This window comes from Ctenopharyngodon idella, chromosome 3 (assembly GCF_019924925.1).
Source record: "Ctenopharyngodon idella isolate HZGC_01 chromosome 3, HZGC01, whole genome shotgun sequence".
NCBI classification, from domain to species: Eukaryota; Metazoa; Chordata; class Actinopteri; order Cypriniformes; family Xenocyprididae; genus Ctenopharyngodon; species Ctenopharyngodon idella.
The window spans coordinates 21,527,038-21,544,649 of NC_067222.1; the positions used below are offsets into that span (position 1 = coordinate 21,527,038).

General features: G+C 37.1%; 2 protein-coding genes across 3 annotated transcripts; both read right to left on the reverse strand.

Moving 5' to 3' along the window:
* Positions 1-133: 133 nt before the first annotated feature.
* dnal4a (dynein, axonemal, light chain 4a) lies at positions 134-4,685 on the reverse strand. Of its 2 annotated transcripts, none has more exons than XM_051886476.1 (4): positions 4,564-4,685; positions 2,699-2,781; positions 780-863; positions 134-570 (listed from the first exon to the last, which is right to left on the reverse strand). In XM_051886476.1, the coding sequence occupies exons 2-4, from the start codon at positions 2,768-2,770 to the stop codon at positions 406-408; spliced, it is 321 nt and encodes a 106-aa protein (XP_051742436.1). In that variant the 5' UTR covers positions 2,771-2,781; positions 4,564-4,685; the 3' UTR covers positions 134-405. The 2 variants fall into 2 exon arrangements, with proteins under 2 accessions (XP_051742436.1, XP_051742437.1); XM_051886477.1 differs by having other exon boundaries at positions 2,699-2,820; positions 4,564-4,657.
* Positions 4,686-6,552: 1,867 nt separating this feature from the next.
* On the reverse strand, positions 6,553-16,942 carry LOC127508463 (neuronal pentraxin-2-like). The gene is made up of 5 exons (XM_051886432.1): positions 15,997-16,942; positions 13,846-14,101; positions 13,176-13,417; positions 11,138-11,317; positions 6,553-10,205 (listed from the first exon to the last, which is right to left on the reverse strand). The coding sequence occupies exons 1-5, from the start codon at positions 16,672-16,674 to the stop codon at positions 10,005-10,007; spliced, it is 1,557 nt and encodes a 518-aa protein (XP_051742392.1). The 5' UTR covers positions 16,675-16,942; the 3' UTR covers positions 6,553-10,004.
* Positions 16,943-17,612: the final 670 nt, after the last annotated feature.

The window sequence follows — 17,612 nt, forward strand, 5'->3', positions numbered from 1 at the left end:
TCATAAATATTTGATGAAATATTACAAATACAAAAGTTTTCTTTGGAATAACGTGCTATGGTGAAATGCTCATGATAAGACCAGGAATATGATTTAAGCAAGTAAACAGGAAAAGTCTCTTGGTCCTGCAGTCAGTTGCAATAAACTCCTCAAGTTTATTAAAAATGCTAAAAAAGTTAATTAAACTTATTAAAATCTGTGTGTTAAGCTTAAAATTGAAGCCTATACATTAAGACAGAAAAAGAGTCACCTGGAGAAGTGCAAAGGAATCTGTATCCTTTTTTCTCCTCATATACAATTTCACACATTTGGGCACACACACGCGTCAAGTCAAATAGGGTTGCATAGTTAAGACGGGTCCGTGAGTATAAATATCTCATAGTGGCAATTGTGTGGGAAGTGACATCAGGAGCATTTCCAAACGCACACGGCCAGACTTCCCCCGAAGAACATGTAGAGCAGGTTCTTGACTTCATGGGTCACTTCGAACCCAAACCCCTCACCGATCACCACATGCCACGAACTGCCAAACTTCTTATCCATGGACTCCTTGATCATTTTGGCAGCACTCTGAAAATACAGCGAATCAGCGAGAAAGAGAGCGAGATGAAAGCATGTAGGCTAGTAGAGCAGTCCAGATGGCCAGACTGCGAGTGTGTGAACCGTCCTGACTCAGTACTAGACGGAAACACAGAGCCCAACCCTACCTGTGTGACCTGGGGAACACATTTATCTGAAAGCTGCGCTTAATAACACTAAAACACGCAAACATGACTGACCTCATTGTTGGAAGCAAATTTCTCACAGGCTGTGACGCAGAGCTCCATGGTCTCCACGCGCATCTCCTCTGGCATATCTGTGTGCTGTAGACAAGACCAACAGAACATGTTCTAGTCAAGCTCTTATAGGTGTAACAAGATTATTTTTTGAGGTCACTACATTATATTAAAATATATGGCTTGAGCATCAAAATATAAATATATGAAGTATAAAGAATAATATATAAAGTAATATGAAGTACATACATTGCAGTTCAAACGTTTGAGGTCGGTATATATCTATTTTTTTTTCTTTTATTCAGCGAGCACACGTTAAATAGATCAAAAGTGATAGTAAATACTTTCACATTGTTTTCAACATTGATAATAAGAATTGTTTCTTGAGCATCAAATCATATTAAAATGATTTCTGAAGGATCATGTGACACTGAAGACTGGATTAATGATGCTGAAAATTCAGCTTTGACATCACAGGAATAAATTACATTTGAAAATATATTTAAATAGAAAAGAGTTTAAATTTTTTTTTATTTATTGTAATAATATTTCACAATATTACTGTTTTACTGCATTTTTGATCAAATAAATGCAGCCTTGGTGAGCATGAGAGACTTCTTTCAAAAACATAAAAAAAACTTGCCGACCCCTAACTTTTAGACAGTAGTGTACAGAAAATAAATTATTATTAAACACAAGAACTTAAAGTCATATGTATTAATGTATTGTACTGAGATGTATTAAAGGGATAGTTCACCCAAAAATGAAAATTATCCAAAGCTTTACTCACCCTCAAGCCATCCTAGGTGTATATGACTTTCAGATGAACACAATCAGAGATATATTTAAAAATATCCTTAGTCCTTAAAAACTTTAGAATGGCAGTGAATGAAGGGTCACGTTTTGAAGACAAAAATAATGCATCCATCCATAATAAAAGTAATCCATACGGCTCCAGTGGGTTAATAAAGGCCTTTTGAAGTGATGGGTTTTTCTGAGAAAAATATCCTTATTTAAAACTTTATTAACTTTAATAACTAGCTTCCGACAGACGCCGTACGCATCAATTTGCGGCGGAAGAGCAACCTCTGACCCGACGCAATGACGAACGCGGAGGTGCAGAGGATAGAGCAAAACAAAACACCGGTCACGAATTAGAAGTCTAAAACGAGAAATTTTAAAGAGAAATGTCAGAGGATTTCAATATAAGAAAAGAGGAGCCCTGTTTGTTTGAACCGTGAAAGGCGTCTAAGCTTACGATACTCCTACATCCTGCGTCATACATCGCGTTAGAGGATTACTCATTTGCCACAAGTCGACTTGCGGTCGTCCGCCGAAAGCTAGTTATTTGAATTTATAAAGTTTTAAATATAGATATTTTTTCTTACTAAAACGCATTGATTCGCTTCAAAAGGCCTTTATTAACGCCCTGGAGCCGTATGGATTACTGTTATTATGGATGCATTCATTTTATTTTTACTTCAAAATGTGGCCCCCCATTCACTACCATTATAAAGCTTGGATATTTTTAAATATATCTCCAATTGTGTTCACCTGAAAGAAGATAGTCATATACACCTAGGATGGCTTGAGGGTGAATCATGGGATAATTTTCATTTTTGGGTGAACTATCCCTTTAAACATAACTCAAAAAAGAATTAACAAATAAAAGGTGCAATATGTTGAGTTGACCAAGGCAGTGCAAAATATTGAGATTGTAAAAAGTCAAATAACGAAGCAGTGCTAATATTACGTGTGAGAAAATGCATAACATATACATGATGGATTAAGATGTTTAACATATATATATATTTTTTTTTAAATGGAGCAGTTTGAGTGATAACCCTAATACAGACAAACACAGACACATCAATAACTGGTTCTTTCTATCTAGGTCACAGCAGCAGTCGAGCTGCACCCACCCTGATGAGCGGAAAGCTTTGCAGTCTTTTGTAGTCGGCATCCTCTTTTTTACCATCACCAGTTTCTGCCATCCTTTTCTTTACTAAAAAGAGAGAAAGAGAGACAGAGGGATTAGTCCCGTCTGATGAAAAGGAAACAGAAACAGAACATTAGGTCAAATCTCTCCCCTATTAAGCGCAGTAGGTCATAAATCTTATATTTTCAGCATTTGGAGAGAGAATGAAGAACACATTTGTTTGTAAGCAAAATTATCAAATTAAATTAATTTTTTTGTGTGTTTTTAAGCAAAATGTGAACATTCTCTTGCAGGATGTCTGTCCTTATTAAATATTTAAATTTATCAAAAAGAACAATGAGGACAGTAATACTCGTATTTTTAAAAATATAGCCATTTCCTAGTTGGGGTCTGCTTTCCAAAAAGACTAGTTGTATGAACTTATATAATTATACCTCTTGGGGATCGTTGATAATGATTTTTTAAAAACCAACATCAAGTAAATTAGACATTTTATAGCTTTAAAGCTGTGTTAGGAAAAGGGGGTGTTTAATGTCCTCCTATTAACTTAATTTGTAATGTTTATATGTAACTACTTCTGTCCTTAAAGTGTGATGCCTCCACATAATAATTTAACCAGATTATCAGCATTAATGAGCATTAAAAATAAGTTACAGGTTCACTTATTACTGCATTTGCTCCCAAGAGTTTCACTGAAACAATCAAAATATCTTAAACACTATTATCTTAAAAGTTGTGTGACATGATTAACTTAATCTAAAACAGCCCTTTTTTCTATTTGTATAACTATAAGTATGACCTCATATTAACAGAGATTACATGGAATATTTTTACTTTTACAGCTTCATTTGTCATACCACAGAATCATTTAAAACAAACTATTAAGGCAAATTTATCATCAGCATGAAACAGAAGTTGCAATACTCTTTTATTCACTATTGTGATGTACATCCGAGTTAAAAGGCTTCTTGAACAAGAAAAAAATATAGGATTGTATTTTTTCATGGGGAACTGATTGAATGGTTGTGGTTTGCTATTGCTGTAATCTCATGTGAGTGACAAGTTGTCGCACCAGTAAACACGTCATCGGATTTATTATAAATACTGCAATATTCCATAAAAAAAAAAAAAAAAAAAAAAAAATGAACTTGTACATTTTGATTTCATGTTGACTTTCATTTAAAATTTTGAAGGACTTGTTGACCAGTTCTACACTTTTTCTAATACAAATGTATGCATTTTAATCTAAAATCTTGATGTTGAAAAAGCAAGTTAAAGTCCATGTCATTAGTCAACTACACCATAACATCAAAACGCATAAACTCTTTTTATTAAGTGTTTTTATGTCATGTATCATCGATTAATGTAAAGTCATTGCACAAATACCTTCACACTACAAAACAGTCAACAGACAACTATTATTCAGAATATTAAAAATAGCCAGATTTTGAAAGATAAACACTCTTTTATCTTTCAAATCTGTTTAAAATTAATTATTAGAAAGAATAGTGGCAATGCACGAGACAACTTGCAAACTGAACCAGTCCTACAAAACCAACACTAAGATATCGTAGCAATCCAAATAAAATAAAACATAAGCCATGCAAAATCACAGATGTTTTCAGTCTTTAGTGCATCATTATGTAAAAGTAAAAAAAAAAAGATAAACACGTGTCGAGTAAGCGTTTGTTTTTAGCATCTCTGAGCTAATGTTAGCTTGCTAGCTCGACTCCATCCCTTAAAACGCTACGACTGATAAATGATTGAAAGCAATGGAGAAATATAAGCATGTAAATCATTTAAAGCTCGGAAATAGTTCATTTATATCGCCACAGTTCAATTACCTACCGTTCTGTCGCGCTGTAGACAGACACTTTCCTCCACTAGTGTTGTCATGGATACACACCGGCCTCGGCAACCTCCGACCCACGTGACCTGCTTATTTCCGCCACCGACTACTGAATTTCTTTCTTTCTTTCTAAACAGTACCATTATCTTTCCCCCCCTTTTTTTTATCATTTCCATGGTACTCCAAGGCATATCCAAGAATACAGTACTTTTTTGTTAGTGATGGCACAAAAATTTCAGTAACAGTAGCAAAAAAGGCTTGAGGGTGTGTTTCTGTGTTAAAATAAGGTCAGCCGGTTGGTGTGCCATGCAAATCTGGCAGTAAACCTTTTGTTTTTCGATTATAATGGCATTAAAGCCTTTCACTCGTGAATCGTCTGAGAAAGAGAGGGCAGAGAGGTAATCCCAGCGGGAATTATGACATTTTGGAGATTAAGGAAACTACTATGGGCAATGTGGGCCAACCACATCAGTGTTCTGGCATATTAATCCAACCAACGTTCTGATCAGGATAGTTGAAAATGGCTCACACATCTTTGACTATTTTTTGTTCCACGTGCAGATGTTATTGAGCGGACTGCCATCAGCGCCCACACCGCCAACACAGATAACAGTATTTCATAACAGAGACTAGAGGTTAAAAGACCTCCTACACATCCTTCCCAAGCATCATTCACATCTCCACAGGGTACTCTGTTGTCTGTTTTAGCACTTTTTACTGCATTACTTTTCTGCACCTTATACTTGGTTGGCATTTTTAGAGTTGTATAAACCTCAAAGCAGCAAACAGAGTTGGAGATTCCCAGCTGAACACAATAGGATAATATCAGATTAAAAGTCAATCACATGAACATGGCACTCTTAAAAATAAAGGTTCCGAAAGGGGGTTTTCCCAGCAATGTCATAGAAGATATTTGCTTAAACAAACCATTTGCTTTTTAGTGTGAAGAACATTTTAATAATCCTAAGAACCTTTTTAAACTGTAAAGAACCTAAATGGAAAAGTTTCATGGATGTTTAAGGTTCTACATGGAACCATTGATGCTAATAAAGAATGTATTATCTGAACATTCTTGGCTTGGAAAAAGGCATCTTAACTGATTTGAAGTATGATGAGAATTCACAAGGATTTCACAAACACATCTCAATCTTCATTTATCCTTAATTCAAGGAACGATTGAAGAACAATGTGGAGAAAAGAGGAAAAAATTGAAATCAAAATGAAAAGATGCTTATTTGAGGTCGTAAGAACCTTTGGAGAACCTCTAGGCCACCTTTTAAAAACATATCCAGAGATAGGCTTATTGGTCTGTGCTTCTCAGGCACAGAGGTGGATTTAGTCAAAGCATGCTGGGATTCTTTTTATATTCTGAGACAGAGAAAATAGAAAGGAGACAGATGCACACATACTCAAGAGAGCTGGGTCAGTTGAATTTGCTGGCAGGGGCACAGATGATGCAAGATGTGTTGCCTAATCCACTCATACAATGAATACAGTAGAGGACTGCAAGAGACAATACATACAGAAAAAGAGTGGAAATGGTTAAATATCAGCACAAAAGTAGTACATACATACTGATAAATATATATATATATATATAGATATATATATTTGGTCCAACAGCAACTATGCTGTTTATAGCAAAGGAACATTGACATGTTCTTTTTAGCTTAAACTTAGATCTAGCTGTCTCAGTCATACAAAATTAAATTAGTTTTCTCCAAAAGAAATATTGGATTTGGATGGAGATAACAAATCTAGACTGTACACAAAAAGACATGCAATCTGGTGATCATATGCATGTGTACAATCACATTCAGTCAGTATGTACAAGGATAAATGGGACTAATAAACAAAAAGATAATAAACATAAATAGTGCATGGCCTTTCAAAATCGTTTTACATTCTTTCACATCACGGATATTTGTGCATCCCCTAAAAAAGAACAAAAACAACACCCAGAGAGAGAGAAATGAGAGAGAACACTGTTGTTATTGTGCTATATATTTTAATTCTCATTGTCATATTAGATATTAAAGCATTTGATCTCCATTTCAACACAGACAAAGACACTGACAGAATTCAAGAAATGAACATTAGAGGATAGAAGAAAGATTTGAAAAATATAAATGAGTAAATCCTCAGAGTGTAGAAAAATGTTCAAGCAAAAAGAGAGAACTTTACATCCAACTTCCAAGGTATTTCTTCATTCAAAAACAAATATATTCCAGAAAAGGTAACAGTATTAAACAATCATCTGCAAACCACTCTTTCTGAATACAATTTAAAGCTTGTTCATGTACAATAAAAGAACTGAACATCACAAAATGACCACTGAAATGCAAACAAACAGGCATTGCACTAACAACAGCAAGTACAGTATACATCAGAAAGAAAATATATTTAGTTCTGAAACACTTTTAAAAACACAATTCCCAACCATTATGATGATCTTGTTCAGTTCAATTGTATGGCCACGAAATCTCAAACCACATGCCTATAAAACAACTGTTTGCAACATACACAAAATGAAACTAGTTCTGTGTCAGTATATATGATTGCGCATTTGGGACAGCATTCTTGTGTTTGACAAGGCCACAAAACAGGCATTTTCAGCCTGCTGCATTTTACATTTAAACAATGCTTTGAGTATAATCCACATAAAGCATACCATATGTGCGGTGTAATTTACATAAGCTCTTTATCAAGAGATGTCTGTTCAGTCACAGTTATGAAGAGAAATAGATAGATGGCGAGATACACATATAATGGTGTAAATATTATACATTCATCATATGGAATGTTTGTTGCTTATTTTACAAATATAATTTTTTTGAGTAGATTTTTGTATAAATCTATATAGGCTATATATGCTAATTTCTCAGCATGAGAAGATATTTGTATGTCTGTAGATATTTGCAGATTAAGTTTAACAGGAACGCTGAAAACAGTTCTCAGAAAGCATGTCACTGAAGATGCCACATTATAAAGGGTTTCAAAACCATGGCTTTAAAGGTTAATAGCTATCCGTTGAAATATTGCTGAAGTATTCGTCTGGCCAAATGCCTTCTTCAACTGCTCCTTTTTCTGTCGTTCATTCTAATTCGATGTGATTCTGATGATGTTAAAGGGTTTTTAATGGAGGAGAATTCAACCAGGACTGGCCTGACCAATAGAATTCAAGTCTGTTGGAGTGATCACCATAGAAACAGTGTGATTCAAAAACATCAAAAAAAAAAAAAAACTTGAATAGAAAAAAAAAACTAGTATAAAAAACTGCAGACTAAAAGCAAACAAATTCCCAGCTGTTTGAGTGTGCGTGTGCGTGTCAAAACTAATTTCAATCAAATAGGCTACACTGTATAAATAACAACAAATCTGAAAGAGTATGCAAACATGTGCTTTGAACTGCGGTAAAAAATAAATCCTTTCATCAAGCACTGAGACTGAAGATCCCACATCAAATGATGTTTGCCACTCAGATGTTCAACAAGGTATAACTAGTAAAAAATGTGAATAATTTAAAACGAGTGATACTTTCTCATGCAGAACTCGCCCCCACGATGCTACGGTGTCATTGGCTGTTGCCATTGCTATGCTGTTGCTAAGGTGTTTGGAATGGTCTTTAGTATATTGCTAAGGTGATTGCTAGGACATTGATAGATGGTAAAGAGCCTATGATACTGGATACGATATTCTGGTCCCTAGATAAGGCTTAGGTGTGGCCACATTAGCAAAATTTTGCCGAAATTTAGCTGGAATCCAAATTTCACTGACAAAAGAGTCTTTTGTCAATAGTATAGACCTTATGTAGCTCCGCCGCTTTTCAGCGCTGCGCTCGTTGTCTTTTGACTTCCGGTTTGTATTACCACAGCGATCTTACGTATTTATGAATGAACTGATCGTTTTAAAATCTTCCCGGTCTACTGACATTTGTTAAGACATCTGCTTTAAACATACAATGCTCACAATAACTTTTGTTAACTCTACAACAAGTAAATTTACTCCACCAGCTAGTTATTCTTTGACAGCAATACCATAGAAATATACAGAGCTACCGCAAAAACGGAAGTTCAAAGACAATATTATAAAGATGGCGGCGCACATGTTTCTCTGGCAAATAAGGTCTACAGCGATGTATAAAGAATATCTCACAAGTCACTTTCAAATCAAGAAGCTTTCTGTTGCTCGACATGGCGAATCCACATGACCAATTTGAACTTGTTGCGAAATCTGCATTGGGAAAACTTTCGCCCTCACTTTGACATTCCAGATCATGTGGATTCCTATTGAAATGACTGTATTTCGCTTGTGAAAATTCACCAAACAACAGTAAATGTGACTGCAACTTAAAGGGTTAGTTCACCCAAAAATGAAATTTCTGTCATTAATAACTCATCCTCATGTCGTTCCACGCCCGTAAGAGCTTTGTTCATCTTCAGAACACAAATTAAGATATTTTTGTTAGATATAAGATAGTTCATGTGAACCACTACCTTAATATTATAAAGCGACGATAATACTTTTTGTGCTCCAAAAAAACAAAATAACAACTTTTCAACAATATCTAGTGATGGGCGATTTCAAAACACTGCTTCGAATCTTTTGTTTCGATTCAGCGGTTCAGAGCGCCAAAGTCACGTGATTTCAGCAGTTTGGCAGTTTGACACGTCACTTTATAATATTAAGTTAGAACCACTGTATTCAAATGAACTGTTTTATATATGTTTTTAGTACCTTTCTGGGCACTGAAAGTGTTAATTAACTTGCTGTCAATAGAGGCCTCACTGAGCCATCGGATTTTATCAAAAATATCTTAATTTGTGTTCCGAAGATAAACAAAGGTGAGTAATAAATTACATTATTTTCATTTTTGGGTGAACTAACCCTTTAAAGTGATGTTGCTTGGGCACTTTCCTATTGGATACTTTAGATCGAAATTTGTTGCCCATTCTCAATGGGAAAGTGCCCAAGCAGCATCGCTCGGCAACATCGCTCAGCAACATTGCTTAAAAAGTTGCCCTGTGTATCATCACCTTAGGTCTATAGGATATTTGTACCCATTTTATGATCCACCAAGTGAAAATTTCTTGGCTTGCTTAGAAAAATAAGAGCACATTTTTCCTCAACTAGTCGCACAGTTTGAGGTATCAATCTTGTTTGTAGCACAGATGGTGTGGGACGAGCTATGCGCTGAAATTGAACACTTAGAGTTAGGGGTTTGTTCAAATCACTACCCCTGAGCTGTAATGATAGTGAGGCTTGTTTCAGCAAACACCACTAAAAAACTTTGCCTTGAAATCAACATACATATCTGATGGTGGCGTGGTTTTCTGATGAATCTTTTCCAATTCTGAAACCCCATCTTTGATTCTCTGACCCTTTAAACAACCCCTCAGGTGACCATTACTGTGTGACGCTGGTGCGATGCTCGCAATGTTCAGGCCGGTTGCTTGGTGACGCCTCCGAAAACCTCTACCTCACGGCTGGTCCAGGGGACTACATTACCCAGCATCCCTGTGCTGCAGTGGGCAAGAGCAGAGAGCTCTGTGTGTGAAAGCGGTCGGTCCCACATATTAAACTGAGACAGCTCTCCCACCATAGCCCGCGACGCCTCGAAACGAAGACCACCCACTGAGCTCTGCAGGAAACAGGAAATCATATTCAGAAATTTTTGTATTGTTTAGGAAAAATCATATTAAAATGAATGTTTGTAGTAAAACTCTAAAAGTTTTTCATTTATTACCTGCCTTAACCACTAAATTTTCATGTCTGGTAATTAATGTCCCAATTAAAATATTTTTGAGTGGTAACTCTAGCTCTATATTGAACAAAAAATCACGTCATGTCTGGTAAATAGCTTATTTTACATGAAAGCTTATTTAAATATGCTTATTTTTAAAGACAAAATAAGAAATAAGAGAAAGCTGATGGCTTTGTTGTTGGAATTTTGTTCCATCCAGATATTGATTATCTCGGAAAACACAATTTTTGTGTGTAAACAAACGTAAGAAACAGCACTTGACAAAAAAATATTAGTGTTATTAGTGTAAAATCTAATCCAAAATGGCATTTAAACGAACATTAAAAAAGAACATTTGACATTTGGCCATTTCTGAGACTAATAGTGGGACCTTTTTAGTTTTACCGCCAGTGATATTAAAAGATTTGCCTCATAAAAATGTAATATACCATTTAAATGTGTCTTGTAAGGTGTCTTATATTCCAATATTATTTAAAAAAAAATGGTCCCAGACACATCCACAAATGTATTAGATAAGCTCTGAATAGCCAATGATACTAGATCTGCCCAGTTTGTATCAGCTCAGAGAATTCCCAGAAAATTCACTTGCTAAATGGACCTGAGGATGACTTTAAGCCCTACTGGGCCTAATGTAAGGATAATGCTGGAGTTTAACAAAAGAGGGATGAAGAGGGCAGGAAAAGGTAAAGGAAAAGATAAACAAACATTGTGTTCATGGTGACTTTTACATGCTGTGTGAATACCAAATGCTTCTCATCTTGACCTAGCACCGTCTGGCAACCAGTTACAATAGCCAAAGTCTGACGTACCTGTTCTTGGCCAAGTATAAGAGTTCCTCCCCGTCGGATGCTGTGACGGGTTGCCAGGTCACTTCCTTCACTCTTTAGCTTGCCCCCTAGGTAGGCATGCCATGCTCCAGCTCTCCGGTTCCAGCTCACACACATATGCTGCCATCTGCCCACTGTTAAGTTGAGAGGTAACTGCGCCACCTAAAGGATGGAGGATCCAAAAAAAAATAATCCAAATTACAATCCAAAGACTGATCCTGTGCTTGGATAATTGAGACCAGCCTGAAAGCCTGAGAGATTATCTTACTGTCCACTATTACAGCTCTGAAAAACACACTGCTGAACACGGGGTAAAACAATTCAATTGCTTTAACATTCAGTAAGAGCAGTCAGAGGTTAATCTAAGCATGTGTTCATATTTTACCAAAAACATCCCTTAAAATAAAAATAGAAAATATCCTAAAATTTTACTCTCTCTTTTAAGGGCTTTTCACTCCAAGGATGATAACTGGAAAGTTCTAATACTCATTCCATTAGAATAGGGAAGTCCACATCACAGTTATAAGGATAACAACACAGAGAAAATATATTGCTGGAATCACTTTCAGAATGTTTTTTTTTCCAGCTGATGAACGAAAAAACATTGACAACCAATCAGAACCCACTTGACTTTAAAGAGCTTCAGCATTTAAAGAGGCAGGCTTTGGTCTAAACTGAATAATATGGGTCTGATTAGTTCCAGTCATTGGATGACAATGATTCTCACTGGAATTATCTCATTGTGTTCCATTGTAGATCCGAGTAATTATGTTTTTGAATCCATTATAGATTTGAGTCAGTGATCAGGTATCAGTGGCATACACAGCATTTCTGGTGAGATTATCTAAATACAATATTGTTACATCTGCTGTGTAATGCCGGGTTCAGACTACACGATATCAGCCCAATTTTGGCATGATTCGTTTGACATAGGGCATCCTGGGGATTCGTAAATGACAATGGGCGTCGGGACACAAGAATCAATTGTTTCATCTGTGGCTTCACGACATCCCGACAGAAAGACACAGTATGTTTAATTTTTTTTCGGTCCTCCACGAGGGGTTCAGTCACATCTGTGACGCTGACCAATAGGAGCACAGAAGCTCTTCCGTACACACGGCGAAACAAAAAATGATGATTATATCGGTGTTGCTAGGTGGAATTATGCAATAGAGGAAAGGTTCGTGGAGATATGGCAACAATACTGAAAAAAGAGTGAACAACGAGTGAAAAAAGACAAATTCTTGCAAACGATAGCTAAGGCACTTCAGCAGCCCGGAGAGTACTGGAATCAGCATTAGGTTACTACAACCATTGTTTGTTTACACTCTTGTGAAGTCAGTCACTAGTTCCGCCTTCTCATTGACATAACACACGTTAAAATGGCTAATGATGATTGGTTGGGAAGTCAAAATCGCATAATCTGACACAGTGACTAGCGTAACGGACAAAAATATTTACACAGAACATTTCTGCATTCCACTGAACTGCTTTTTCATTGTTTTGTTTTGTTTTTTTTTAGTTTTTTTAATGTAAACACGCGCCTGACGTTCGCACTTTAAAAACACAGAATTTTTCCAGTCAGGTAGATTCGTATGGTTGGGAACTGAGAGTTCGGCGAATGACATTTGGTTCTGTTAATGGTTCAACCATGCAAATTCTTACACTGAAGCAGATGGTACACACCGTATACAAAATACAAAGTATCCAGCACTACCGATTCAACCGATTCAACAATGACACTGCATCTACAGCTCGACCAGTCTGGTCCGATTGCAGATCGAATGACTCCTATAAACCATTCATTTCAGTGAATCAACAACAAACAGTGCAACCAGTGTAGCCTGAGTCCGACTCCCGAATGAGTGACTCTTATATGCCAGTTAATGGATTGCATTTATGCTGCCTATAAAAAGACTGTGAAAGCATTAAACAAGTTGTTTAAGGAACCCAAATCAGAATCAGAATTGTTATATTCTTTTCATCCCCACATGTCAAATATCATGCTGTGATGCGCTACCTCATTATTAATGATGAGCTCGATGGGCCCATGAACCAACTGCTGAAGCACAAACTCATGGCTCTGGTCAGAAACAGCATAAGAAACTGTTGTTCCCAAGATGCTCTTTGCAGGTTTGAGCCACATGCAGACAGTCAAAGTGTGGAGGACAGGGATTTCCTGCTTTATGATAGCATACATGGAAGTGCTCCGTACAGGGAACGAGAGCCTGTAACCCTCTGGAAACTTGTTCTCAGAGAGACCTGTGGAAAAAATGTGAGAAATAGAACGAAAGAGAGACAGAGAATGAATGACAAAGAGTGAGTTAAATTAAAAGCCCAAAGAAGACAATACTGGATACAGAGTCCACCCCCCCAAAAAAAGAAGAAAATTCTCTGGTCATTTACTCAGTCTCATGTTGTTCCAAAACTATAAAGTAGATATTTCGGTGAACACTGGAAGCCAAACAACACTGGAGCCCAATGACTTCCACTGTATTGCCAAAAAAAGAGACATTATCTTAAGATATTATAATATCTTTTTGTATGTTCCCCAGGAGAAAGAATCATGGAACAAAACATGAGGGTGAGCGAATGATGACACAAGTTTCATTTCTGATTGAACTATCTCTGTGAGAAGGTTTTGGTAAAATCAATATTTCTTCCGGCAGTAAATCCAACCTCTGCCTCACCTTTCTCCAGGCTGCTTATCCGCTGGTGTACAGTGTCCAGTCCATAATCAATATGCTCCTGATGTTTCTGTGTCTCTTTGCGCAGAGCTTTCCTCTCTTCCTCCAGCAGTTTTATCTTTCTCTTCAGTTCTCCTTCCAGGTCCTCCACTCGTCTCTGTGCAGCTGCCACTGGTGTACGGGCAGTGCTAGAGGCAGTACCTGCTGCTTTCTGTGAGCTTGTATCGGTGTGATTGAACGCTGGTGGTGCCATTTCAGACTGTAAACAAGACAGAGATTTTACTAGTGTGTCATGATGTAAGAACAACAATGCATGAATGCAATCAATCTAACAATGAAAAGTGAATGCATTTAACAACCAGTATAATTACTCACAACGTACACTTATTACTCAAAATACAATTATTAACTTATATTCAAGTGTAAACGGTTATGCATCTTATAACCCTGTCTAAATGTAAGATTTAAGAATTCATCAATGATTGATTAATTAAACAGAATCATTTTTCAGAGCAAATATTGCTCACCTTAATAGCGCTCCTTGCATGAGAGAGGCTGGATGTTTAATGAGACCAATTTCAAAGCATCACAACATAATATTTCCCTACTTGCATGGCAATAACAAATTCTATTCTATAAGTATGGGATAATTTTAAAGGCATCTGCACCAGCTTGCAGAGCTGCCATTCACAGATGCAGGAGTCCATAATATGCTTCCAGTGGAGTGTGTCATGTTTCTCATCTCTCCCCTGCTGTAACACATGCTGTAGATTGGCTCAGGCTAAATATATCCTTGATTTTCAAACATACATTCTGGAGTATAACCGTTTATTTTTCTTAAAATATAGGCTAGTTACTGCCGTTATGCTCCTTCTAGTACTAGTTTTTCAGACTGATGGATTTGGGTTAGATCGAGGTTAATCAGATGCGCTAAATGTGGTCGTGATGAGGATGTAATTTGTTGTTCCCATCGGCTCGTAAACCATGAAATCTGCTCACGTAGCCCATATTTCCTTCGAAAAATCCAATCAGGGACTCGCGTCTTGGCGCACAGCGATAAATCACGGCACAGGCGCGCGATGGTACGTGAGCTGAAACGCAATCAAACTCCAGGACTCACAGTAGGATAAACTTTACGAGCACACTGCAGCACCTACACCTACGTGTTCAAAACAGCAAAATAAGGCTGCTATATAGGCTACTAATCACGTTCATCAACAGGTCAGACAGTAGCCATCTAGCACCAGCTTTATCTTATAGCCTAGGCCTACACTGGGTTAAAAACAACCCAAGTTGGGTTAAATGTTTGCCCAAAGTGCTGGGTAGCTTTAGTAATTATGTGTCTGATTTTTAATTTCCAACCTTTTTTTGGGTTCATTTTAAGCGAGCAATATAGTAATTTTTAAACAATAGTTGAGTTAAATAAAACTACCCAGCACATAGGACAAACATTAAACCCAACTGCTGGGTTAAAACAACCCAAACGCTGGGCTTGTCCATATTTAACCCAACTTGGGTTGTTTTTAACCCACCCGGGTCAATAACAGACTATGCTCGAAATACCTTTTTTTTTTTTTGAATGAATGAATGAACATTTTTGAATTTAAAATTAATTTTGATATATTTTTGCGGTGCTTATTTAAATTTGAAAAAAAGAAAAAAGAAACTTAAATTGAAAATGAATTAGGCTATATTCGAAAAACTTTTTTTTAGCCAAAACAAAGACATTGTGACGTAACAAACATTCGAGAAGCCATTTTGTTGTCATGTGACTTTTATCATTAAAGGTTTTTAAAAACTAATATTTTGAACTTAAAAGCCACGATTACTGACAGCCTATTCATGACTTAAAAATATCATTTCACAGATATTTTACCTCAAATAGTCTATTTTTTTAACCAATAACAGTATTTAGGCTAGCCTATTTTTATGTTTTTAGTACTTTTTTTAAATACTATGTTTCAAAAATATGTAAAACCAACATGTTTGCTACATTTCTAAAAACTCAACATGTTTCTTAAACTTCATTTTAAATACATTTCCCATTTTTACCATCTCTCAGACATCCTAGTTTATTATCGACCAACAAAAAACTCTTGATTCTCAGTCACATAAATAAATGTAGCCTATTATAAGGTCTTGCGTGTTTCTTACCTCCAGTTTCTCAATGCGGTCTTTCATTTGAGTTATGGCATGCACCAGCTCCTCCACCGCATGAGCCGTCCGCATTGATGATCCCGCATCGTCCCGCATCATGAGTTGCTCCTTATTCTTTTTTCGCGCATCCCCAAGTCCTGCGCTCCGTTCTGGGACCTTCCGTCCTTTCAAACCGCTCTCGCATTCCGAAAGCTTTCCCGTTAGTTCTCGTATGGTTCTCTGGTCCGTGAGGATCTCATCTTTCTGCTGTAGGACGGTCTGCCGGAGCTCCTCGGCGGTGGTGCGGAGGTACCCCCAATCCTCTCCCGCGTATAACGACTGGTCGTCTGCTTGTTGCTCAAAGTTTTTCGGGTTGCACTCACCAGCGGGAACAGGGGTGCAGATAAGTCTGCTGTAGGTAACCTGCTGTTCGCTTCCTCCGGTCCCTAGTCCTGTTAAACCGTAGAATGTTGGCGCCTCCGGTCCTCCTCGTTCCCTACTTGTCGCATCAGTACCGTGAAGAGCGTCCAGCGGTCCTGCTCGGGCGACGGACCCGGAGGAAAACGCCTTCCCGGTTGCGCCCGGTGACAGTGACTGGTTGTCGGCTAGGGGCTGCGCTGCGGCCGCGGACGCCGGTGGAGATCCGCTGTGGACCGCGGCGATGATGCAGATGACCGCTCCGATAAACGCCACCATCCCGGCGGCCAAAATGACAACGATGAACTTCAGGTTGGCGGTTATAAAATCAGTAATGAAAAGAAACAAAAGATAACGAGGAGATTCAGACCTTAAGAATGAATTAAGTTCATCAATAAATTCTTCAACCCGCGAAATCAACAGCTTTTCTTCTGTAATGTGTCAACCCGCAGGACGCGTCTCTCTATATCTCCATCTCGGTATTACCGTGGGGACAACAAGAGGTGGGGGTTTAGCTTACACATCAGGGGTGGGCTGCACATGCGAGGGAGGTGGAGACAACACCAACCTCATGTTCGACCAATGTGAGCTAGATTTCATATAGCCCAGTCTGAAAAAAAAAAAAAAAAATACCTGTAGTAGTGCTTAGGAAAGCAAGTATGCAGGATGCAATATAGGGTCTAACCATGTCACTTAACTCTTATCCATACTATAAGGAGACTGAAATATTTATAATATTCAATATGACCAACCTTTTAATATGAAATGCATATTAAAAATTATATATATATATATATATATATCATGTTTTTAATTCCCTCACAACATACGATTCTATTTATTAATGAAATATTATATATCTATCATCAAATATATCTGTTGTAAAATCTATTTTTTAATATTTTAAAATTAAGAATTCAATATGCATACACATGCAAGAAATAAGGTCTATCAATTCAGTATGCAAAAATGACAGTGATGCCATCGATGTTGTTAGACTTTATATGGGCTTTATGCTGAACATCACAGGAAAACAGGTCTCATTGCATACTCATAATCAGATTTTTAAACTTCATTGTAACATTTCTTAAAATCTAGTTTATAAAGGTTGATAAAAACCAAAAAATAGATGGCACACAAGGCCCAATTAAGTGCCTTGGAATGCGTAGCATAATTCAATGTGTTGATGTAATTTAAACTGAAACAGTAAGATAGGG